Source organism: Chiloscyllium plagiosum, chromosome 5, assembly GCF_004010195.1.
Source record: "Chiloscyllium plagiosum isolate BGI_BamShark_2017 chromosome 5, ASM401019v2, whole genome shotgun sequence".
Taxonomy (NCBI): domain Eukaryota; kingdom Metazoa; phylum Chordata; class Chondrichthyes; order Orectolobiformes; family Hemiscylliidae; genus Chiloscyllium; species Chiloscyllium plagiosum.
Window position 1 is genome coordinate 11,509,272 of NC_057714.1, and position 21,772 is coordinate 11,531,043.

Sequence of the window (21,772 nt, forward strand, 5' to 3'; positions counted from 1 at the left end):
CAGGCTTGACAATGGGCCAGATTGAAATCCTAGTTTTGAATTGGCAAGAAATGTTTGCCTAATGCCTGAATTCAGTGAGGAAGGAGTAGCAATGAATTTGTGTTGCCATAAAGTTGCTGTAGCTGAAATTAATTTTGATGGTATTACTAGACTGTTTTGATGGGAAAAGTATTGGAGATTTGTTTGATCTTTTCTCATGGAAGTCTACAAACTATGATACAGCTAAGGCTGTTGTATTTACTGTGTTTGAGTTAGTCCCAGAAGTTTACAGACAAAGGTTTAGCAATCCGAAGAAACAGACTTTTATGAAATTTGCTCAGAAAAATGGTGTTTTATTTGGTGGTATTGAGCTATGAAACTGCATTGATATTTTGAAAATCTTAGAAAGGTGTTGTTAATAAGGGAATTTAAAAATAATATTTCTTTGGGGATCATGCCCCACCGAGAAAGCTTTTAAATAAGGACAACACTTTTTTGGCTGATATTTATAAATCGTTCCACAAAATCAAGTTTGATAGCAAACTTTTGTTTGCAAGCACCCAGAGATATAGGTGTGTTAAGCAGATCAGTAATGAACAGGACACTAATTATGCTGAGGGAGAAACAGAAATGAAAAGACAAATGTTCTCAGAATGTTGAGAGAGACAGTGTCCGAGATAAATATAATTCGAGGAGACTAATGTTCCTTTTGACATTAGACTCAGCATGTAAAAGCACAAAATTGGCTGTTGAAAACTAAGTATGTAGCGTTGATGTGAGCCTCCAGTGATTCTCCAAAAGATGCCATCCTAGTGAGTAAAGCTTGTGACAAACTAATACCATCTAATGCATTCATTTACTATGGATGCAGAGTGGAAAGTGAGTGTACTATTTGAGAGTAAAGAAACTCAATTTTTGTCTGAAAGAGGGACTAACAGTGGCTAGACTGGCAGTCTCCAAAGTCTCAGAAAAATGTTGACAATACTGGGTTGTAAACAGTTGTACCTTAAACTCATCATTTATTCGCCAACTTAAAATTATGCTTCAAAGATAGTGAATTAGCATTTTTGTTTGGATACAAGGCTCATGTTATTCACATTGCAATGAAGATGGGGTTTAAAATGAGAAGTGTTTCTAAGATAGCACTAAAACTCTGAGACAAGTTACTCTATCAGGAGCCAGAGAAAAGAGAGCGGCAAGACACTATGGTGAACTACTCAGGAATACAGATGGAAGCTCACAATTGATTTGAAAATACCACAAGAGTTAAAATGAGTCTAAAAGAAAAAATTTTGGCAGAAAAACAACTGTAAGAGATAGTTCTGAGATGTAAAGTTCTTTGGCTGACATGGAAAATAACATCAGTAAACTCCTGGGATCTATGAATCACTTTAGACAGATTCTGGAAATATTGAATTTCTGCTTCTAGGTCAGTATAAAATAAGTCTATGCAAATAGTGGAAAGGCAATGTTCTGTGTTTTGGTTTAAAGTATCAGCCATGTTTATGATCTTGGTAAGGAATTGTAAGTTTTTTTGAAAATCTGAAAACCCAGGTATTTACCCAAGTAATGAAGCCATAAGGTTCACTGTTTAAAAAAAATACTCTGCAAAAATCAAAGAACATGAATACTAGTAATTACATGAGATCTTAAGTAGTTCCATTAAAAATATTAAAAGTACAATGAACACAGTTACTTGTCAGAGCTGAAAATGTGTTGCTGGAGAAGCGCAGCAGGTCAGGCAGCATCCAGGGAACAGGAGAATCGACGTTTCGGGCATAAGCCCTTCTTCAGGAACTTGTCATCCAAGCTAAATTTCTCAACTCAAGTTTCCTTGTGCACCTGTTCGACTTAAGCTCACAAGACTTTAAGTCACATATTTATCAAAAGGTGGCACATTAACCAATTGGTCAGGGTTCTGTTCCAAAGATATTTATAAGGGTTGAGATTCTTCCATTTACTTTTGACAAGATTATCCCTTCAAATTTCCTTGAAGAGGCTCCCATTCAGCATAGGTACCATTCGCACCCTTGAGTCTGGATTCTTCTAGGTCTAATGTGCTTTAACTCTGGAGCCTTGCATCAAAGCCGTGCACCTCTCTCTGTCTGCTCAACAAACACTTTAAGATATGCCGACAAAACACATTAGACCTCCTGGGGGATATTCTTCAAACAAAACACGACGTGACTCTGACTTAGCTGAAAACCAAATTAAGGTTCAGTTCTAGGTTTCTCTGGACCCTGGCTGAACATTTCTTTCATGCAGAATTCAATGGAATTTTCTGTGCTCCTAAAATGTTTAAAAGCTTGGATAACTGAGGGACTCTACTAACAGTGAGCTGACTTAAGGGATAGCCAAGCTGAAAAGAGAGAGCTCTTTCTGATCAACAATTCTGAGCTTAAAGGTTATCTGACTGAAAATGGAAACTAATGTAAGTAAGCTTCTGGGATCCATGAATCACCTTGGACAGGTTCTGGAAATTTTGAATGTCTGCTTCTCGGTCAGTATAAAATATATTTGTGAAGTGTGTCTGAAGACTCCAGAGTTAAAGAACTTTAGAACCATGAGAATTCTTCATGAGGTGACTATGCTTTGGAGCGCAAGTGATGTCTATGCAACCTCAAATTTACATAAAATGGGCCTTGGACAACACAAAGATATTAAACATGTGGAACTAACAAATGCTTGGCAAGCCTGATAACAAATCTAAGCCCAGGAGGAAACTGCACACATGGACCAAAAAGGAAATCAAGAAGAAATGGGCTGCATTAACTACCTAGCCCATGCCTATGCGATCCATTATATCCGAGTCTAACCCCATCTTACCATGCACTGCTCCCAGAATAACTTGCCATTGCCAGATATCCTGGCATTAACTGGCATCCCTTGCATCTGTGCCATTTTTAAAAGGTGATTTGGCACCCTGATAAGCACAATCAGTTTAAAGCTAATTTCCTGACATTTATCCCGAACATGGCAGAGAAGGGGAAATCACCTGCCTTTGTAGGAAGATTCCTGGATGTCCTGCTGAACGGGGTGGCACACAGGCTGGAAGTACCATCAGTGCAGATTACAACACCAGATCATGCCAGCCTTGTCCATGCCACCTAGGTTAAAGCTCTCTTAGCTGTCTGTAGATTTGCCCAAAGAAGGAAGAAGGTCAATCTTCTCCACTCTGCCAGTGTAAGTGCCACCATTTTCTCCCTGATAGCTCTTGCTCAATTCATCCTGCTACTGTACTCACCTCCCACCATGCCTCTGAGTCTACCACTGTATCCACCTCCCACCAAACCTCATGGTCTATCACTGTACCCACCTCCCACCAAGCCTCATAGTCTATCACTGTACCCACCTTCCACCAAGTCTTCACCTTCTGTCACTCTCTCTCACCCACCACTACCCTGATAATACTAACCCTGCATGCTCTCTATGCTGCCCATTCACTCATTCAGGCAATCACTCACCTACACTAAAAGTTTCAGTTGTGTTACCCACTTTCATCTCCCTTAATTCCTACCTGTCTTTCATTCAAGGAGGAAAACTGCCCTTGATAGAGGAGGAAATGTTAAGACAGGTGGTGGGTTTCCTGATTTCAACTTCTCGTCACAACTGCCCCATGTGGCTGAATTACCTTTTTCAACCCTTTGAACTGGTATTGGAGGCTGCCGTTGACTTATTGTACTGGGATGCCATGACAGAAGTCTATCCCCCAGAGCTGACAGATCTACTGACAATCACGACAAGCTTCCTGTCCTGTGCCTGTACCAAAAGGCAAGGCAATACAGCAGTGCTATAAGCCTGGCATTTCTGGCTGAGAAGGCAAACCTCACAAAAGCAAGGCAACTATTGCAGCCATGTTATGAACATCTAAATAAGCATAGAGTGTGTGGGCTCTAAGAGAAATGCAGCACATTCCAGACCGTGAATGCATATTGTCCTTGGGTAGCATTGCAATAACAGTTGTCAGTGCAACACTGAAGTGCAGAAACGTCCTGTATGTGGATGGTAGATGTGGAGTGAGAGTTCCTAGAGGCTGGCCTGTATTAGATGTCAGTATCTGTGGGTGTGGGATACATGTGACCACCGTTCATGGAAAGTGCCCTAAATCATTGGTGTCCAGCATGGAGGGACTTTGGAGCGAACTGCGAGCTGAATTTGTCAGATACTTGCTTTGGTTTCCTTGTGAGAATTTTTGATGTCCAGCTTATTTGTCACATTTGGTATGATGGGAAGCTAAATATTAATGAGGTACATTTGTCCTTTTACCAGACATGTAAAAAGTAATAGTCCCTCTTAGTTGGCAACTTGTTGCTGCTTAGTGAGAAACTTGCCATGCTGTTTGTGAAATGCATAAAGGATGAAGTAAGATGCTCTCTATGTTGAGGTTGGCCTCAATGGATTCCTTGTCTAATTCTGCCACAAGGAGAAAGTGAGGGCTGCAGATGCTGGAGATCAGAGCTGAAAATGTGTTGCTGGAAAAGCGCAGCAGGTCAGGCAGCATCCAAGGAACAGGAGAATCGACGTTTCGGGCATTAGCCCTTCTTGAGGAATGAGGAAAGTGTGTCCAGCAGGCTTTTATCTTAGCCTGCTGGACACACTTTCCTAATTCTGCCACAAATCTCACCATGGTCCACATTGCTCAGATCCCTATGAGGTTCAACCCCTAGTACCTAAAGAGACCATATCACAACATAGTGTTTTTATTTCTCTTTTATTAGCCGTACACAAATTTAGTTCTGGTCTTGTGTTAAAGTCGTCTGTCTTCCTTTCAGCAGCTGACTGGAAACTTAAATTTCATTTTAAACATTATTGACCTCTGTGGAGACAGTGATACTTGGATGAAGCTCTGAAGAATGCCAGAGTGCAGAATATACTCTGCTTTAGGGACTTCTATGTCTACTAGTCAGAATGTCTCAGATTTCATTTGACTTTAACTTTACAATCATCGCTTTCACATATTTTATCTGTACGATGATGTCATTAGTAGGAGAGACCACAGAAATATATCTCAAACTTGTAATGGCAAAGTTCCCAGTTTGTCAGAATTATTTAGGTGAACTCTGAACATTGTGCTTCTGATATGGTGCCTACTTCATGCAACCCAAAACAGCAACGATTGCTCATGGCATAATGTTTTTAGGAGATTATTTGGTGTTTGGTAGTATTATGAAGCTGAGGTTATTCATGCTTGTTAGTGTGACGTACGATTGAAACATTTCTTCTTGTCAGGCATTGTTGGAGGATGCCGGACGTTGCCGACACAAGATGCAGACTGCTTCCACTCTGATCAGTGGGCTGGCAGGTGAAAAAGAACGGTGGACTAAACAAAGTAAAGAGTTCTCAGCACAGACCAAACGCCTTGTCGGTAAGAACTCCCTTCACTGACCACTAAATTATGTTTTGTACTCATACAGTTTATTCTTGCTACCTTCTGGAAAATAGATATGTCACATGTAAAAGCACAGTGCTTCACTCTCTCTACTGCATTTCTTGACAGAATCTTAAAAAGAAATTACTTGCGTATTGCTGAGAAAATATACATTTGGTTAAAGTTTTTGTCTTACACTCAGGACAATTTGCAAGAAGACCAATTTAGGGAAAAATCAAGATTTATATGTTATTAAAAGGGATTGCTGTTTAGTTGGCATGTGGACTCTGGTACAGGTGTTGCCATGGATAATACATGGTTATTAATGAATGATAGGTAATACTCAGGCCTTGTTTAAATTTTAAACTCAGCAGGTTTAAAATTTACACAAAAACAGACAGTTAACTTTTCATCATCATTGGATGGTGCATTATCCTTAGTAAAACCTGTACCAATTAGACTTCAGTTGCCAACCAATTAGTACTCACCTCCCTTATAATATAAAGTATTTTGCCTTTTACTTTGGTATATTTATGACTTGTCCAGATGAGTGCAAAATGGAAAGCTTGGAAACATGTATTTTTTTCAACAATTCTCAAGATCAGCATTACCAAACAACTCAGGAAAACATTGCTTGAATAATATAATTCATAATATTGTAAAATCAATAACATGAATATTAATACTTTGCTGGAGAAATATAAATTTGATTGGAATCATTAAAATTGGGCACACTAGATAATGGACACTCTGCAAAATTAATCAATATGGTGTACTAAACTGGCACTGCAACTGACAAAATTAAACAACAAAGCAGCATTCTTTAATCAATGAACAATGGATTTTATTTCAACAGCAGCTTTATCATAAGTTTTGAATATAATTTAAGGTCAGCACACTGTAATAAGCTTAATGGTTCATTCTCACTGCAGGCTTAGTGCTCATTCAGCTTTGCATTGGAGCTAAGATCTATAAATATAAATCAAGCATGATGGACTGAATTGTCTTGAGAACAAAGTGAAGTGAGACTTTCGTTTTCTCGAGAGTCTCTAGCTTCAACCCAGTATCAACTCAGGCTGTTATTTCAGAATAAGGCTGCATTTACACAGTGTATGCTGTGCAGATATGAATCAAGAAGCAGTTTGCAAAAATGATTTGTATAGTAATTGGGTGGGTCTGGAGTGTGGGCGAGTGATGGCTGTAGGGGAGGATAATGATGGGAATGCCTTTGATTTATCTGGCCTGAGTTATCTTTATGTTCTGGAGGCTGCTCAGCAAGAGTTGACTCTTGAACTGGGAGAAAGGAGGGTAAGGAAGGAAAGAGGAGTTGTTCCATTGTTGATGGCCTGCAACTGCTTCAGATCTTAAATATCATGCTGAGTACCCTGGCTGGGATTGATTGTTGGTGAGGGCAGAGTCATATTGAAGAAACTTGACACTTTTGTCTTCTCTACTCTGTGGTAGCCCATGAGCCCTGACAAACCTGTCTGGCATGTAAAGACCTCTGACATAAGCTCTGGCACCAGCCTCTTCAGTGTTACCTCTGATTGGGCACTCTGTCTACTGATTATAGACACAGAAAACTAAGATGCGAGGCTTAAGAATTACCCCTTTCTTCGCTCCACCAGCCCTAACTTGAACCCCTTCAGTGGTGCATCATATACATTACTTTGGGGCAACTCAAGATATTCCAGAGCTGGGGTATTAAGTAATTGCTTTTATTTCCTCTTCACTGCACTGGAAATCCCATTCACAAAGTGCATCTGTAGGGGTGTCCTGTACATACTTACAACAAAATGGCCCATGTCTGCTCACACAAAATGGCTGCCAAACAAAAAGAGGCAGCCTGCCTGAGGATTAACACACATGATAGCTGATAGGTGATAAATAAGACTAATAGTCTGTTCCAGCCTTTAATTAAAGAAAATGGCAACATATTTGAATAAAGTTACATCAAGGCCATGAGTACCCCATTCCAGACAGTGCTGGTAAGGGCATGTCTCTAAAATAGGAGAAAGTGAGGACTGCAGATGCTGGAGACATGAGTTGAAAAATGTGGTGCTGGAAAAACACAGCAGGCTAGGCAGCATCCGAGGAGCAGGAGAATCGACGTTTCGGGTATACCCGAAACGTCGATTCTCCTGCTCCTCGGATGCTGCCTAGCCTGCTGTGTTTTTCCAGCACCACATTTTTCAACTCATGTCTCTAAAATAGTCAAGCAACTAATCATAGCCCTCACAATGGAAGAGTAATTGTCCAGTGAATGAATGAACACCAAGAATGAAATAACTCCAGTCACCTCCTTAAGTCATTACCAGAACAACAGCTGAAGTTATTTTCTTGTTGTTTCTTTGAAATGAATTACTCTGCAATAGGCTATTTATAAATTCCCTTGGGAATCATAAGGATAGTTTTAACATATAAAAAACATATAACCAATGCTTAATAAAGTATTAAAGAAAAGATATTTAGACCTAGATGTGAAATTTAATTAGCTTCAGGAAATACCATCCTGCGCCCTGAACAAAATAGATTGTCTACAGCTCAAAGTAATAAGAGTAGGAAAAACTGTAGTTAACCTTCCACTTTATAACTAACTTTGTAACAAAGATCAATATTATAAATCTTACAGGAACTAAGTTGGAACTAACAGTCTTTTGTATTTTTGTGCGCATAATTAGGATAGTGGACAATGTATGAGTAATAACTGAATTTCATGAAGACAGCGCATGAGATGCCCTTTTTACAAATAAAGCGTGGGCGGCACGGTGGCACAGTGGTTAGCACTGCTGCCTCACAGCGCCAGAGACCCGGGTTCAATTCCCGCCTCAGGCGACTGACTGTGTGGAGTTTGCACGTTCTCCCCGTGTCTGCGTGGGTTTCCTCCGGGTGTTCCGGTTTCCTCCCACAGTCCAAAGATGTGCAGGTCAGGTGAATTGGCCATGTTAAATTGCCCGTAGTGTTAGGTAAGGGGTAAATGTAGGGGTATGGGTGGGTTGCGCTTCGGCGGGTCAGTGTGGGCTTGTTGGGCCGAAGGGCCTGTTTCCACACTGTAAGTAATCTAATCTAATCTAAAGCCAGCCTGATAGGCCTGAAGGAGTACAGCAGTAAACTTTGGAATATGAATGAACAGGACGCATCAAAAGATCCCAAAGCCTAGAGATTATACAGTCTGTTAAACAATATGAAATCACGGGAAGCTGAGGCTAATCAAACAGGTGTCTGTCATTGATTAGGTGTTTTACTGGATTGGATGGATGGATGAGGAGGGAAGCACTATAGTTGCATTATATATAATCATTGTTATACAGAAATGTATAAAAATACTGCTTTTTACTGTACGTGTTAAAGTGTGTGATTGGCTCAGATCTTCTGATCTGAGCCAAAGATTAAGCGAATAATTGAGTTTGCATGTCGAGACCAATTCAGGGAAGATCCTTTGGCCCTCTCCCTGCTTTAACCAGTTTCTGCATGAATAAACATCCACCTGCCTGCATCCTGTCTGCCTCCCAAGTCTTCATTCCCTAACAGGGAAAAATGCTCCTACAGTATCCTGTAGGAACTATCTTTTACAAAGTCTTTGGATTAATTCCTTCACTTTAAGAATGTGTCTTGCAGATTATTGTGTTTGGATCAATGCAGTTGCTCTCCAACTGCACCTACAGGTCTATTGTCAGAGAAAACATTAAACCAAAGCCTTCCCAACTTCTCAAGTGAACGTAAAAGAGCCCATACCACTATTTTGATGACGAGCACAGGAGTTATCGCTGGATTATCATCGCGTCATAGAATTTTGGAAAACAGAAGGAGCCCCTTTGACCCATCATGTCTGTACCGGCTCCTGAAAGAACTCCCAGCTTGTCCCACTCTCTATCCCTATCTCCATAGACCTCTAACTTAATCACTTTTAAATATATATCCAGCTCTCTTTTCAAACCTCCTATGGAATCCACCTCCACCACTCTCCCAGGCAGCACATTCCAAATTCTAACAACATTCTGAGTAAAGAAGTTTCTCCTCATCCTACTCCTAGCTCTCCTGCTGACAGTCTTGAAATTGTGACCCGTAGTTACTGACATATCAACTTGTGGAAACAGAATATCCTTCTTTACTCTGTCAAAATTGCTCATAATTTTGGACACCTCAGTAAGGTCACCACTTAATCTTCTCTGCTCCAAGGAGTATGAGCCCAGTCTCTTGAATCTTTCCTTGTATCCAAAATCCTTCATACCTGGTATCATTCTAGTAAATCTTCTTTGAACTCATATCCCTTCACTGGCATTGTTATGGAAAGAACTCATCATTATCAGATATTTTTGGGATGTACTGAAGTAATGAAAGATGTTTTTTTGTATCATTTTGGTGCTGATGTTCGCTTCACATCTATAACCCTTCTTCCCTCTACTAAAGTATTTTACACACTGTTGCTTTCCCCCCTTGGAAGTGCAAAAGAACTCTGAAGTTATTAACCTGCTTTGAGATATTAAGCAAACTGCTAATGTTTTTGATTTGTTGTTTCAGGTGATGTACTGTTGGCAACTGCCTTTTTGTCATATTCAGGGCCATTTAATCAAGAGTTCCGTAATTTGCTTTTGAGGGATTGGGAGAAAGAAATGAATACTCGTAAGATTCCCTTTGCCAGCAACTTGAACCTTACAGAAATGCTAATTGACATTCCTACAATTGGTGAATGGAACCTACAAGGTTTACCTAATGACGAGTTGTCGATCCAGAATGGAATCATTGTTACGAAAGCAGCTCGTTACCCATTGCTGGTTGATCCACAAAACCAGAGCAAGACATGGATAAAGAACAAAGAGGTTAAGAATGAACTTCAGGTATTATAATGTTCTTTTTTTCTTGTATATGACCAATTCATTTACCACATATGGATCATCTATGTATATCATTAAACGTTTTATAACTGGTGCATGTCTAGCATGGTGTAATGTATGTGGCGCATGTTGTTTTTACTTAATTGGCAAATTCACAAAAGCAATTGATTGAAAATCGCCCATAATTCACCATGTTGCAAAAAAAAATCCAATTCTTCATAAAGTAAACCAGCTATATTCCTTATCAAGAGCTTTCAAGCTCACATTGATTATGCACCTTTCAGTATATTTACTACTAAAATTAATTCAAAGGCTAGTGGAATGTTAGCTTTTAACTCAAAGGGCTGAATCAGTAAAGAAACATCTGTAATTAAAAGGCCATAAGAAATAGGAGCAGAATTAGGCCAGTTGACCCATCGTGTCTGGTCTGCCATTAGATGGCTGATATGTTTCTCAACACCAATCTCCTGCCTTCCCCCCATAACCTTCAATCTCCTTACTAACTGAAAGTTTATCCATCTCTGTCTTAAATACATTCAATGACTTGGCCTCCATAGCCCTCTGTGGCAATGAGTTCCACAGATTCATCATTCTCTGAAGAAATTTCTCCTCATCTCTGTTCTAAATGCTCGTCCCTTCACCCTGAAGCTGTGCCCTAGGGACCTAGTCTCTCTGACTAGTACATTTTGTCCAGGCCTCTTAGTATTCTGTAAATTTCAAACAGATTCATTCTTCTAAACTCCAACAGGTACAGACCCAGAGTCCTCAACCATCCCTCATATGACAAGCCCTTCATCCCCAAGATTATCCTTGTGAACTTCCAAGGCAAGCACATTCTTCCTTATATATGGGGTCCAAAACTGCTCACATCCAAGTGCAGTCTGACCAGAGGTTTTAGCCTCAGCAGTACTTTCCTACTCTTGTATTTTACCCCTCTCAAAATAAATTACGAACATTGCATTTGCCTTCCAAACTGGTAACTGAAGCTGCATGCTAATCTTAAGAGAATCCTGAATAAGGATTCCTAAGACCCTTTTTACTTCATATTTCCAAAGTCTTTCACCAATTATAAAAGATTCTATGCCTTTTCTTTCTAGCAGGGTACACAACCTCACACTTGCCCGCATTGTATTCCATCTGCTACATCTTTACCCATTCTTTAGCCTATCTAAGTCCTTCTGCAGCCTCCCTGATTCCTCAGGACTACCTGTCTCTCTACCTATCAATGTGACATCAGCAAACTTAACAACAATGCCCTCAGTTCCTTTGTCCAGATTGTTAATGTATAACATGAATAGTTGTTGTCCCAACACTCACCCCAAGGGACGTGTAGTAGCCACTGGTTGCCATCCTGTAAAAGAGTCCTTTATTCCCACGCTCTGCCTTCTGTCAATCAGCCAATCTTCTGTCTATGCCAATACCTCGCTGTTAATACCATGGACTGTTATTTTATTTCACAGCCTGATGTGCAAGGCCTTCTAGAAATTGAAATATTTTATGTCCACTGGCTCTCCCTTGTTTAACTTACTTGCTATCTCCTCAAAAAATTCAAATAGATTTGGCAGTTGGCAGTTATGACCTCCCCTTGACAGAAGCTGGGTTGGCAGTCCTATTTTATCATACACTCTCAAGTACTCCATATTCTCATCCCTAATAATGGACTGTTAAATCTTACTAACGAATAAAGTTAGGTTAACCAGCCTATAATTTCCCATCTTCTGCTTCACTTTTTAAACGTATTATGGGGTCTTGTAATCTGCATATAAATTGAACAAATCAAATTAATAACAATACTGTTGAGGAGGAATTCTTGGAGTATCTTTGGGATGATTTTTTTGGATCAATATGTTGAGGAACCAACTAGAGAACAGCCCGTCCTAGACTGGGTATTTTGTAATGAAAAAGGAATAATTGATAATCTAGTTATGTGAGGCCCCTTTGTGTTGAGTAACCATAATAATTCTGAGCCTAGGTTCCTGAATCTAAGTAGAGGAAACTACAATGGTATGAAGTGCAAGTTGGCTACGATAGATTGGGAAATGTAACTTAAAGGGATTAAGATGGAAAGATAGTGGTAAACATTAAAGGAATGCTTGGATGAACTCAACAACTGTTCATTCCTGTTTGGCACGAAAGTAAACCAAGAAATGTGGTCAAATCATGGCTTACAAGAGAAATCAGTATCAGATTCAATGAAAAGGCATACAAATTGGCCAGAAGAAACAACAGACCTGAGGAGTGGGAGTAATTTAGAATTCAACAAGGGAAGACAAAGGGATTGATTAAAGAAAGGAGAGGAAGCTTATGGGTAACATAAAAACTAACTGGAAAAGTTCCTATTGATATGTGAAGAGAAAAAGACTGGTGAAGAGAAACATAGAAACATGGAATTTATAATGATGAGCAAAGAAGTGACTACTTCACTAAATATACACTTTGGTGTGGTGTTCACAAAGAAGGACCCAAAACATACCAAAAATGTTGGGTAACTCCAGAGCGAGGAACTGAAGGAAATCAGTATCAGTAGGGAAATAATATTGCAGAAATTGACGGTATTGAAGGTCAATAAATTCCCAGGCATTGATAATCTATATCCCTGAGTACTTAAGCAAGTGACTCTAAAAATAGTGACTACATCTTCCAAGATTCTGTCGACAAAGGAACAGTTCCTACAGATTATAAGGTAGTTTAAGAGGGGAGGCAGGTAGAAGACCTAGAATTATAGGCCAGTGAGTCTGACATCAGTAGTAGGGAAAATTTGGAAAACAGTGACAGGATTGGACAGAGTCAGGAAGGGAAATCATGCTTGACAAATCTAGTGGAATTCTTCGAGAATGAAGTGAGTAGAGTTGATGAGGGAGAGCCAGGTGATCTGCTTTGTTTAGATTTTTAGAAGGCTTTTGGCAAGTCCCATATGAGAGAATAATGTGTAATTTTAAAATGCATGGAATTGGGGGTGATGTATTGAAATGGATAGAAAATTGATTGACAGACACAAAACAAACAGTAGGAGTAAACCTGTCTTTTTCCGAATGGTAGCCAGTAACTAGTGGTGTATTGCAGAGTTCAATGCTAGGTCCCCAGTTATTCACAATATATATTAATGATTTAGATAATGGAGATAAATGTAATTTGCAGATAACACAAAGGTAGGTAGGAGGGTGATCTGTGTGGAGGATGATCTGTGTGGAGGATGCAGACATGCTTCAGTGTGATTTGAATATGTTGAGAGTGGGCAAATGCATGGCAGATACAGTTTAATGTGTATAAATGTGACAGTATTCACTTTGGTAACATAAACAAGAAAGAATATTATTATCTTAATGGCTATAAATTGAGAGGGGAATGCATAACAAGGCCTGGATGTCCTTGTACACAAGTCACTGAAGATAAACGTACAGGTACAGCAGGTGGTAAGAAAAGCAATGGTATGTTGGCCTCCATAGTGAGAGGGTTTGAGTATAGGAACAGAGATATTTTGCTGCAATTATAGGAACCAGGCCAGGTGTTTGATTTAGTGGTAGGTGAGCACTTTGGAGAGAGTGACCATAATTCAGTTACGTTTAGTTTAACAATAGAACGGGATAGGTACATGCCACAGGGCAAGAGTTATAGATGGGGAAGGGCAATTATAATGCGATTAAGCAAGACTTAGGAGGCACAGAATTGGGCAGCAAAATGCAGGGGATGGGGACAATCGAAATGTGGAGCTGGTTTAAGGAACAGTTAATTTGTGTCTTTGATAGGTATATTCCTGTCAGGCAAGGAGGAAGTGATAAGGTAACGGAACCGTGGTTTACTAAAGAAATTGTATCTCTTGTCAGTTGGAAGAAGGAGGCTTATATGATGTTGAGGCGAGATGGTTCAGATGAGGCGATGGAGAGCTACAGAGTAGCTAGGAAGGATTTAAAGAGAGTGTTAAGAAGAGTAAGGAGGGGACACGAGAAAGTCTTTAGCAGGTAGAATAAAGGAGAACCCAAAAGCTTTCTATAGATATGTGAGGAATAAAAGGATGAAGAAGGTAGGAATAGGGCCTTTCAAAGACAGAAGTGGGAAGTTGTGTGTGGACCCTGTGGAGATCGGAAAGGTGCTAAACAAATATTTCTCATCTGTTTTCACTCAGGCAAAGGAGAATATTGCAGAGAGAAGACTGAGATACGGGCTATTAGACTTGAAAGGTTTGAGGTTAGTAAGGAGGAGGTGTTACCAATTATAGAAGGTGTGAAAGTAGATTAATCCCCTGGGCCGGATGGGATTTCTCCAAGAATTCTCTGGGAAGCTAGGAAGGAGATAGCTGAGCCTTTGGCCTTGATCTATGAGTCATCATTGTCTACAGATTTAGTACCAGAGGACTGGAGGATTGCAAATGTTGTGCCCTTGATCAAAGCGGGTGGGGGGGTGGTGTGGTAGAGATGACCCAGGTAATTATAGATCAGTGAGCCTTACATCTGTTGTAGGAAAAGTTTTAGAAAGGATTATAAGAGATAGGATTTATAATCATCTAGCAAGCAACAATTTAATTGGAAATATCAACGTGGATTTGTCAAGGGCAGGTCATGTCTCACAAACCACATTGAGTTTTTTGAGAAGGTGACCAAGCATGCGGATGAGGGTAGGGCAGTTGATGTGGTGTACATGGACTTTGATAAGGTTCCAAATGGTAGGCTAATGGAGAAAATGCAGAGGCATGGGGTTGAAGGTGATTTAGCAGTTTGGATTAGAAACTGGCTTTCTGTAAAAAGGCAATGAGTGGTAGTTGATGGAAAATATTCAGGCTGGAGACCGGTTACTAGTGGTATGCCACAAGGATCTGTTTTGGGACCACTGCTGTTTGTCATTTTTATAAATGACTTGGATGCAGGCATAAGTGGATAGGGTTAGTAAGTTTGCAAATGATACTAAAGTTGGTGAAATGGTGGACAGTGTGGAAGAATGTTGCAGGAAGACTTGGATAAACTGCAGAATTGGGCTGAAAGGTAGAAAATGGAGTTCAATGCAGATAAATGTGAGGTGATTCACTTTGGGAAGAATAACAGGAAGGCAGAATACTGGGTCAATGGAAAGATTATTGGTAGTGTGGATGTGTAGAGGGATCTTGGTGTCCATGTACATTGATCCCTGAAAGTTGCCACCAGGTTGATGGTGCCTTTAAAAAGGCATACAGTGTGTTAGGTTTTATTGGTAGAGGGATTGAGTTCCGGAGCCGTGATGTCATGCTGCAACTGTACAAAATGCTAATGCGGCCTCACTTGGACTATTCTGGTTATCCCATTACAGGAAGGATGTGGAAGCAGTGGAAAAGGTGCAGAGAAGATTTACCAGGATGTTGCCTGGTCTGAAGAGAAGGTCTTATGAGGAAATGCTGAGGGATTTGGGTCTGTTCTCATTGAAGAGAAGAAGGTTAAGAGGCGATTTAATAGAGATATACAAGATGATCAGAGGATTAGATAGGGTGGACAGTGAGATTCTTTTTTATTGGTTGATGACATCTGTTTGTACACGGGGGCATAGCTGCAAATTGAAGGATGATAGATTTAAGACAGATGTTAGAGACAGGCTCTTCACTCAGAGAGTGGTAAGGGTGTGGAATGCCCTGCCTGCCAATGTAGTTAACTCAGCCACATCAGGGGCATTTAAACAGTCCTTGGATAAGCATGTGGATGATGATGGGGTAGTGTAGGGTGATGGGCTTAGATTAGTTCACATCGAGGGCCAAAAGACCTGTTCTGCGCTGTATTGTTCTATGTTCTATAAATAGAGCCTTGGCGAGTCTATACCGAGAATGTTGTGTGTGGTTTTGGTCTCCTTATGTGAGGAAGGATGTTCTTGCTATAGAGGGAGTGCAGGGTTTACCAAACTGCTTCCTCGTGGTGGGATTGCATTATGGGCGAGGTTATCCATTAGGATTATATTTGCTGTCATTCAGAAGAATGATTGGGATCTCATAGAAGCTATAAAATTCTAACAGGGCTGGACAGGATAAATCAGGAAGGATGTTCTTGATGGCAGGGGAGTCCAAAATCAGGGGTCACAGTCTCAGGATATGGAGTAAACCATTTAGGACTGAGATGAGGAGAAATGTTTTCACCCAGAGAGTGGTGAGCCTGGAGGATGATTTGAATGAATGAATGATTTGATTTATTATTGTCACATGTACTGAGATACAGGCTCTTTAATTATGTTGGCTGCTTAATCGAGGCAGTGAGAATTGTAGACAGAGTCAGTGGAAGAAAGGCCAGTTTCCATGATGGACTGGGCTTCGTTCACAACTCTATAGTTTCTTGCCATCTTGGGCAGAGCAGTTGCCATACCCAGCTGTGACTCATTCAGATAGAATGCTTTCTAAAAAAATTGGTAAGAGTCATTGTGCACATGCCAAATTCCCTTAGACTTCTGAGGAGGTAGAGGTGTTGGCATGCTTTCTTGGATTGTAGCTTCAACATGGATGCATCAGGATAGATTGTTGTTGATATTTCCTCTTAGGAACCTGAAGCTCATGACCACCTCTACTTTAGCACCATTGATACAGAAAAGGTCCATGTCCTCCATTATCATCCACTCCCACTGAAAGCAGTTGAGCCAAAATATTCTATGATTTCAAGAAAAAAATTGAATATAGCACATAGGGCCAAAGAGATCAAAGGATATGGGGGGAATGCGGGCATGGCGTATTGAGTTGGATGATAAGCCAAGATCATAATGAAGGTGGAGCAGGCTCAAAGGGTTGAATAGCCTACTCCAGCTCCTATTTTCTATGTTATCTTTCAGCTGTCTCTGTCCTGAGCCCTGGAAAACCATGTTACATATAGTTCTGGCAGCAGAAAGGATGTATTATTTTGGAGAAGGTGTAACTCAGATTCACCAAAATGATACCAGCATTAAACAGGTTAAACTATGAGGTGGATTGCATAGACTAGGCTGTATTCCCTTGAATATTGGAGATTAAGGATTAATGTAACTGTGATTTTTAAAACAACTAAAAGTTAGGCATTGTAGATAGAAGCAATTTATTCTGATCGGAAATTCCAGAACAAGCAGGTATTACCTTAAAATGAAAACCATCAAGTTCACAGATTTAATATCAAAATGTACAGTGAAGAAGTCTGATTCCCCTGATCGCTGTCAAAGTTCACAATACATTTAATGAAAGAAAACTAGCCTTTGAGTTAATTTGAAATTCATGTGTGTGACAATTGTGAAGCAAGTATTTCAATTTCTGAATTTGTTAGACTTGTAAGGAAATTAAACATTTTTGTTTTCTCTTTAAATTTTGTTGTTCCAGAGCTTTTGTGTACTGCATTGCCTGGGCAGAGTCTCTCCATCAAAACTGTACAGGCACCATTGCAGGGAGTTCTGACTTTCTGCCTCATCATTTATATGACAGAAAATTAGACAAGCTCTCTTATCACTATGTGATTCACCCTGCGAAATTCCTTTACTTCACTCAATTGCTCCAGTACTACCAGATGTATTCCAACAGTATGTTTATAGCAATAGCAAAAAAGGAGGAAATACTCAGCCAATTCAATGACATCTGGAAGTAATTGATCTTTTGATTCAGCCATTTCATCAGTTCTGATGCAAGGTCCCCAGTTAAACTTTTAATGTGTCAGCCTTGTCTTTCCATCATTTGCAGTGTTATTTCAGATTTCCATCAACTGTAACTTTCCTTTAAGTTCTTCAAACATATAGCGTATCACTCATATACTGCAGTTTTTGAATCACTTCTTGTACATCAGTTTGATTCGATGATGCATTAGAGCAGAACTTTCTGGAACTGCAATTATGGTACCTTTTGTTGAGGTTTTCCCAAACGTTGGAATATTTGGTTCAGACGTTAAACAATCTACACCATTGGCAACCCTTCTCTTTCTAAGGACATAAATTCACCAATACCTTTCCATCATAAAAAGGTTCTAAAACACTTTACTGTAAGAATTTTCTATTACAAATGCACCCACTAAGTCTATAAACTAAATGATATCATTATCCCTGGATTTTTCCTTGTTTTGTGCCTCAGAGTAGGAATTTCAGTATACCTTTACATGTTCATAATATCATCACAATCATAAACTGTGACCCAAGGGCATAAATGATATCATATTCCATATTAACTGGGGTAACCTGAAGCATGACACACTATTGCGAACATGCTGCTGTATTTAACTTAATAGGATAATGTTAGTCCAGACATGGATATGCCTGAAGAATATATTGTCTGAATAGGATAATAAAAATCTGTTGGAAAATTCAATACTATAATATCCACACCTGGTTTATGTTAAGGGGGACTAACAAGCATGGCCGATTCAGGTGAAATACTATGCAGGAGGCAAAATCATATCATGCATGATTGTAGCAAGTCCCTGTGAATGCACCTAGTGAGTTAGTACTTTGACTCCAAGTACTTACGTATTCACAACCGTAGTACAGGTGAACACGGAATGCACAGAAATTTGTTGGAGTGTATGAAAAGTTATTGATGTAAAATACTTGAAAACTAAATTCAAAATACACACAGTGTGGTTAATACACTTCTGATGTTATATTTTTAGATTACTTCCTTAAACCACAAATACTTCAGAAACCACCTAGAGGATAGTCTATCTCTTGGCAGACCACTGCTTATTGAAGATGTGGGAGAGGAGTTGGATCCGGCACTGGATAATGTTTTGGAGAAAAATTTCATCAAAACAGGTTCCATCTACAAGGTAAGCTGATATAACTCTTAGATTTCAATACCTACTACAGAAGGTGCAAAACTTGACCTACTTTTGGGAAATAAGGCCAGGCAGGTGACTGAGGTGTCAGTGGGGGAGTGGTTTGGGGCAAGTGACCATAATTTTATTAGATTTAAAATAGTGATGGAAAAGGATAGATCAGATCTAAAAGTTGAAGTTCTAAATTGGAGAAAGGTCAATTTTGACGGTATTAGGCAAGAACTTTCGAAAGCTGATTGGATGCAGATGTTTGCAGGTGATGGGACGGCTGGAAAATGGGAAGCCTTCAGAAATGAGATAACGAGAGTCCAGAGAAAGTATATTCCTGTTAGGGTGAAAAGAAATGCTGATATGTGTAGGGAATGCTGGATGACAAGAGAAATTGAGGATTTGGTGAAGAAAAAGAATGAAACATATGTAAGGTATAGACAGGATAGATCGAATGAATCCTTAGAAGAGTATAAAGGCAGTAGGAGTATACTTAAGAGGGAAATCAGGGGGCAAAAAGAGGACATTAGACAGCTTTGGCAAATAGAGTTAAGGAGAATACAAAGAGTTTTGACAAAAATGTCAAGGACAAAAGGGTAACTAGGGAGAGAACAGGGACCCTCAAAGATCAGCAAGGCGGCCTTTGTGTGGAGCCGCATGACATAGGGGAGATACTAAACGAGTATTTTGCATCAGTGTTTACTGTGAAAAAGGATATAGAAGATATAGAAAATAGATGTGGAAATAGATAGGAAATAGATGGTGACATCTTGAAAAATGTCCATATATCAGAGGAGAAAGTGCTGGATGTCTTGAAACGTGAAATGTCTTGGATAAATCCCCAGGACCTGATCAAGTATACCCTAGAACTCTGTGGGAAGCGAGGGAAGTGATTGCTGAGCCTCTTGCTGAGATATTTGCATCATCGATAGTCCTAGGTGAGGTGCCGGAAGACTGGAGATTGGCTAATGTGGTGTCACTATTTAAGAAAGGTGGTAAAGACAAGCCAGGGAACTATAGATCAGTAAGCCTGACATCGCTGGTGGACAAGTTGATGGAGGGAATCCTGAGGAACAGACAGGGAAAGACAAGGACTGATCAGGGATAGTCAACATGGCCTTGTGCGTGGGAAGTCTTGTCTCACAAACTTGATTGAGTTTTTTAAAGACATAAAAAGGGGGATTGATGAGGGCAGACCGGTAGACGTTATCTATATGGATTTCAATGAGGTGTTCAACAAGGTTCCCCATGGTAGACTGGTTAGCAAGGTTAGATCTCATGGAATTCAGGGAGAACTAGCCATTTGGATACAGAACTGGCTCAAAGGTAGAAGACAGAGGATGGTGGTGGAGGGTTGTTTTTCAGACTGGAGGCCTGTGACCAGTGGAGTGTCACAAGGATTGGTGCTGGGTCCACTACTTTTCGTCATTTATATAAATGACTTGGATGTGAGCTTAAGACGTATAGTTAGTAAGTTTGCAGATGACACCAAAATTGGAGGTATAGTGGACAGTGAAGAAGGTTACCTCAGATTTCAACATATGGGCCAATGGGCTGAGAAGTGGCAGATGGATTTTAATTCCGATAAATGCGAGGTGCTGCATTTTGGGAAAGCAAATCTTAGCAGGACTTATACACTTAATGGTAAGGTCCGAGGGAGTGTTGCTGAGCAAAGAGACTTTGGAGGACAGGTTCATAGCTCCTTGAAAGCAGAGTCGCAGATTTCCCTGGAGCGTCAGAGGCTGAGGGGTGACCTTATAGAGGTTTATAAAATCATGAGGGGCATGGATAGGGTAAATAGGCAAAGTCTTTTCCCTTGGGTGGGTAAGTCCAGAACTAGAGGGCATAGGTTTAGGGTGATGGAGGAAAGATATAAAAGAAACCAAGGGGCAACTTTTTCACACAAGAGGGTGGTGCGTGTGTGGAATGAGCTGCCACAGGAAGTGGTGGAGGCTAGCACGATTGCAACATTTAAAAGACATCTGGATGGGTATATGAATAGGAAGGGTTTGGAGAGATATGGGGCGGGTGCTAGTAGGTGGGATATCTGGTCGGCATGGACGATTTGGACCGAAGCGTCTGTTTCCATGCTGTACATTTTTATGACTCAATGACTGTTTGAGGAATTTCCAAGAGCAAGGAAGATTGATGGTTGGCAGTTGTAGGAAGGGAGAAAAGCCGCAGGTACAGTCCTATCCACGGTCAAATCCAGGAAAGGTAAGAGAGGTAGGCAGGTAGTGCAGGATTCTGTTGTGGCTATCCCTGTTTCAAACAAGAATGCTGGTTTGGAAAATGTAGGGGGTTTTGGATTCTCAGGGAATGGAGGATGAACAGCCTTGTTTCTGATATCAAGACCGGCTGTAATGTAATTAGGGGTAGGTCAGGTTCCAAATGATCAATTGTGTTAGGGGACTTTCTAGTCAGGGGCACAGACAGACGTTTCTGTGGCCAGCAGCGAAAAAGCAGAATGGTATGTTGCCTCCCTCATGCCGGGATCAAGGATGTCTCAGAGAGGGTGCAGAATGCTTTCATGGGGGAGAGGGGCCAGCAAGAGGTCATTGTCCACATTGGAACCAACGACATAGGAAGGGAAAAAAATGAGATTCTGAAGGGAGAATATACAAAGTTAGGCAGGAATTTAAAAATGAGTCCTCGACGGGAGTAATATCTGGATTACCCCTGGTGCTGCAAGCTCGTGAGGACAGGAATAGGAGGATAGAGCAGATGAATGCATGGCTGTGGAGTTGGTGTATGGGAGAAGAATTCACATTTTTGGATCATTGGAATCTCTTCTGGGGTAGAAGTGACCTCTACAAAAAGGATAGATTGCACCTGAATTGGAAGGGGACTAATATACTGGCAGGGAGATTTGCTAGAGTTGC

General features: G+C 40.4%; 1 protein-coding gene across 1 annotated transcript in view; it reads left to right on the top strand.

Annotated features, from left to right (window-relative positions):
- dnah5 (dynein, axonemal, heavy chain 5) overlaps positions 1-21,772 on the top strand; it is a 337,850-nt gene that overhangs the window by 260,288 nt on the left and 55,790 nt on the right. The window contains exons 62-64 of the mRNA XM_043689617.1: positions 5,209-5,344; positions 9,869-10,185; positions 18,738-18,893. Coding sequence (XP_043545552.1) covers positions 5,209-5,344; positions 9,869-10,185; positions 18,738-18,893 — 609 coding nt within the window. The remainder of the gene's footprint in view (positions 1-5,208; positions 5,345-9,868; positions 10,186-18,737; positions 18,894-21,772) is intronic.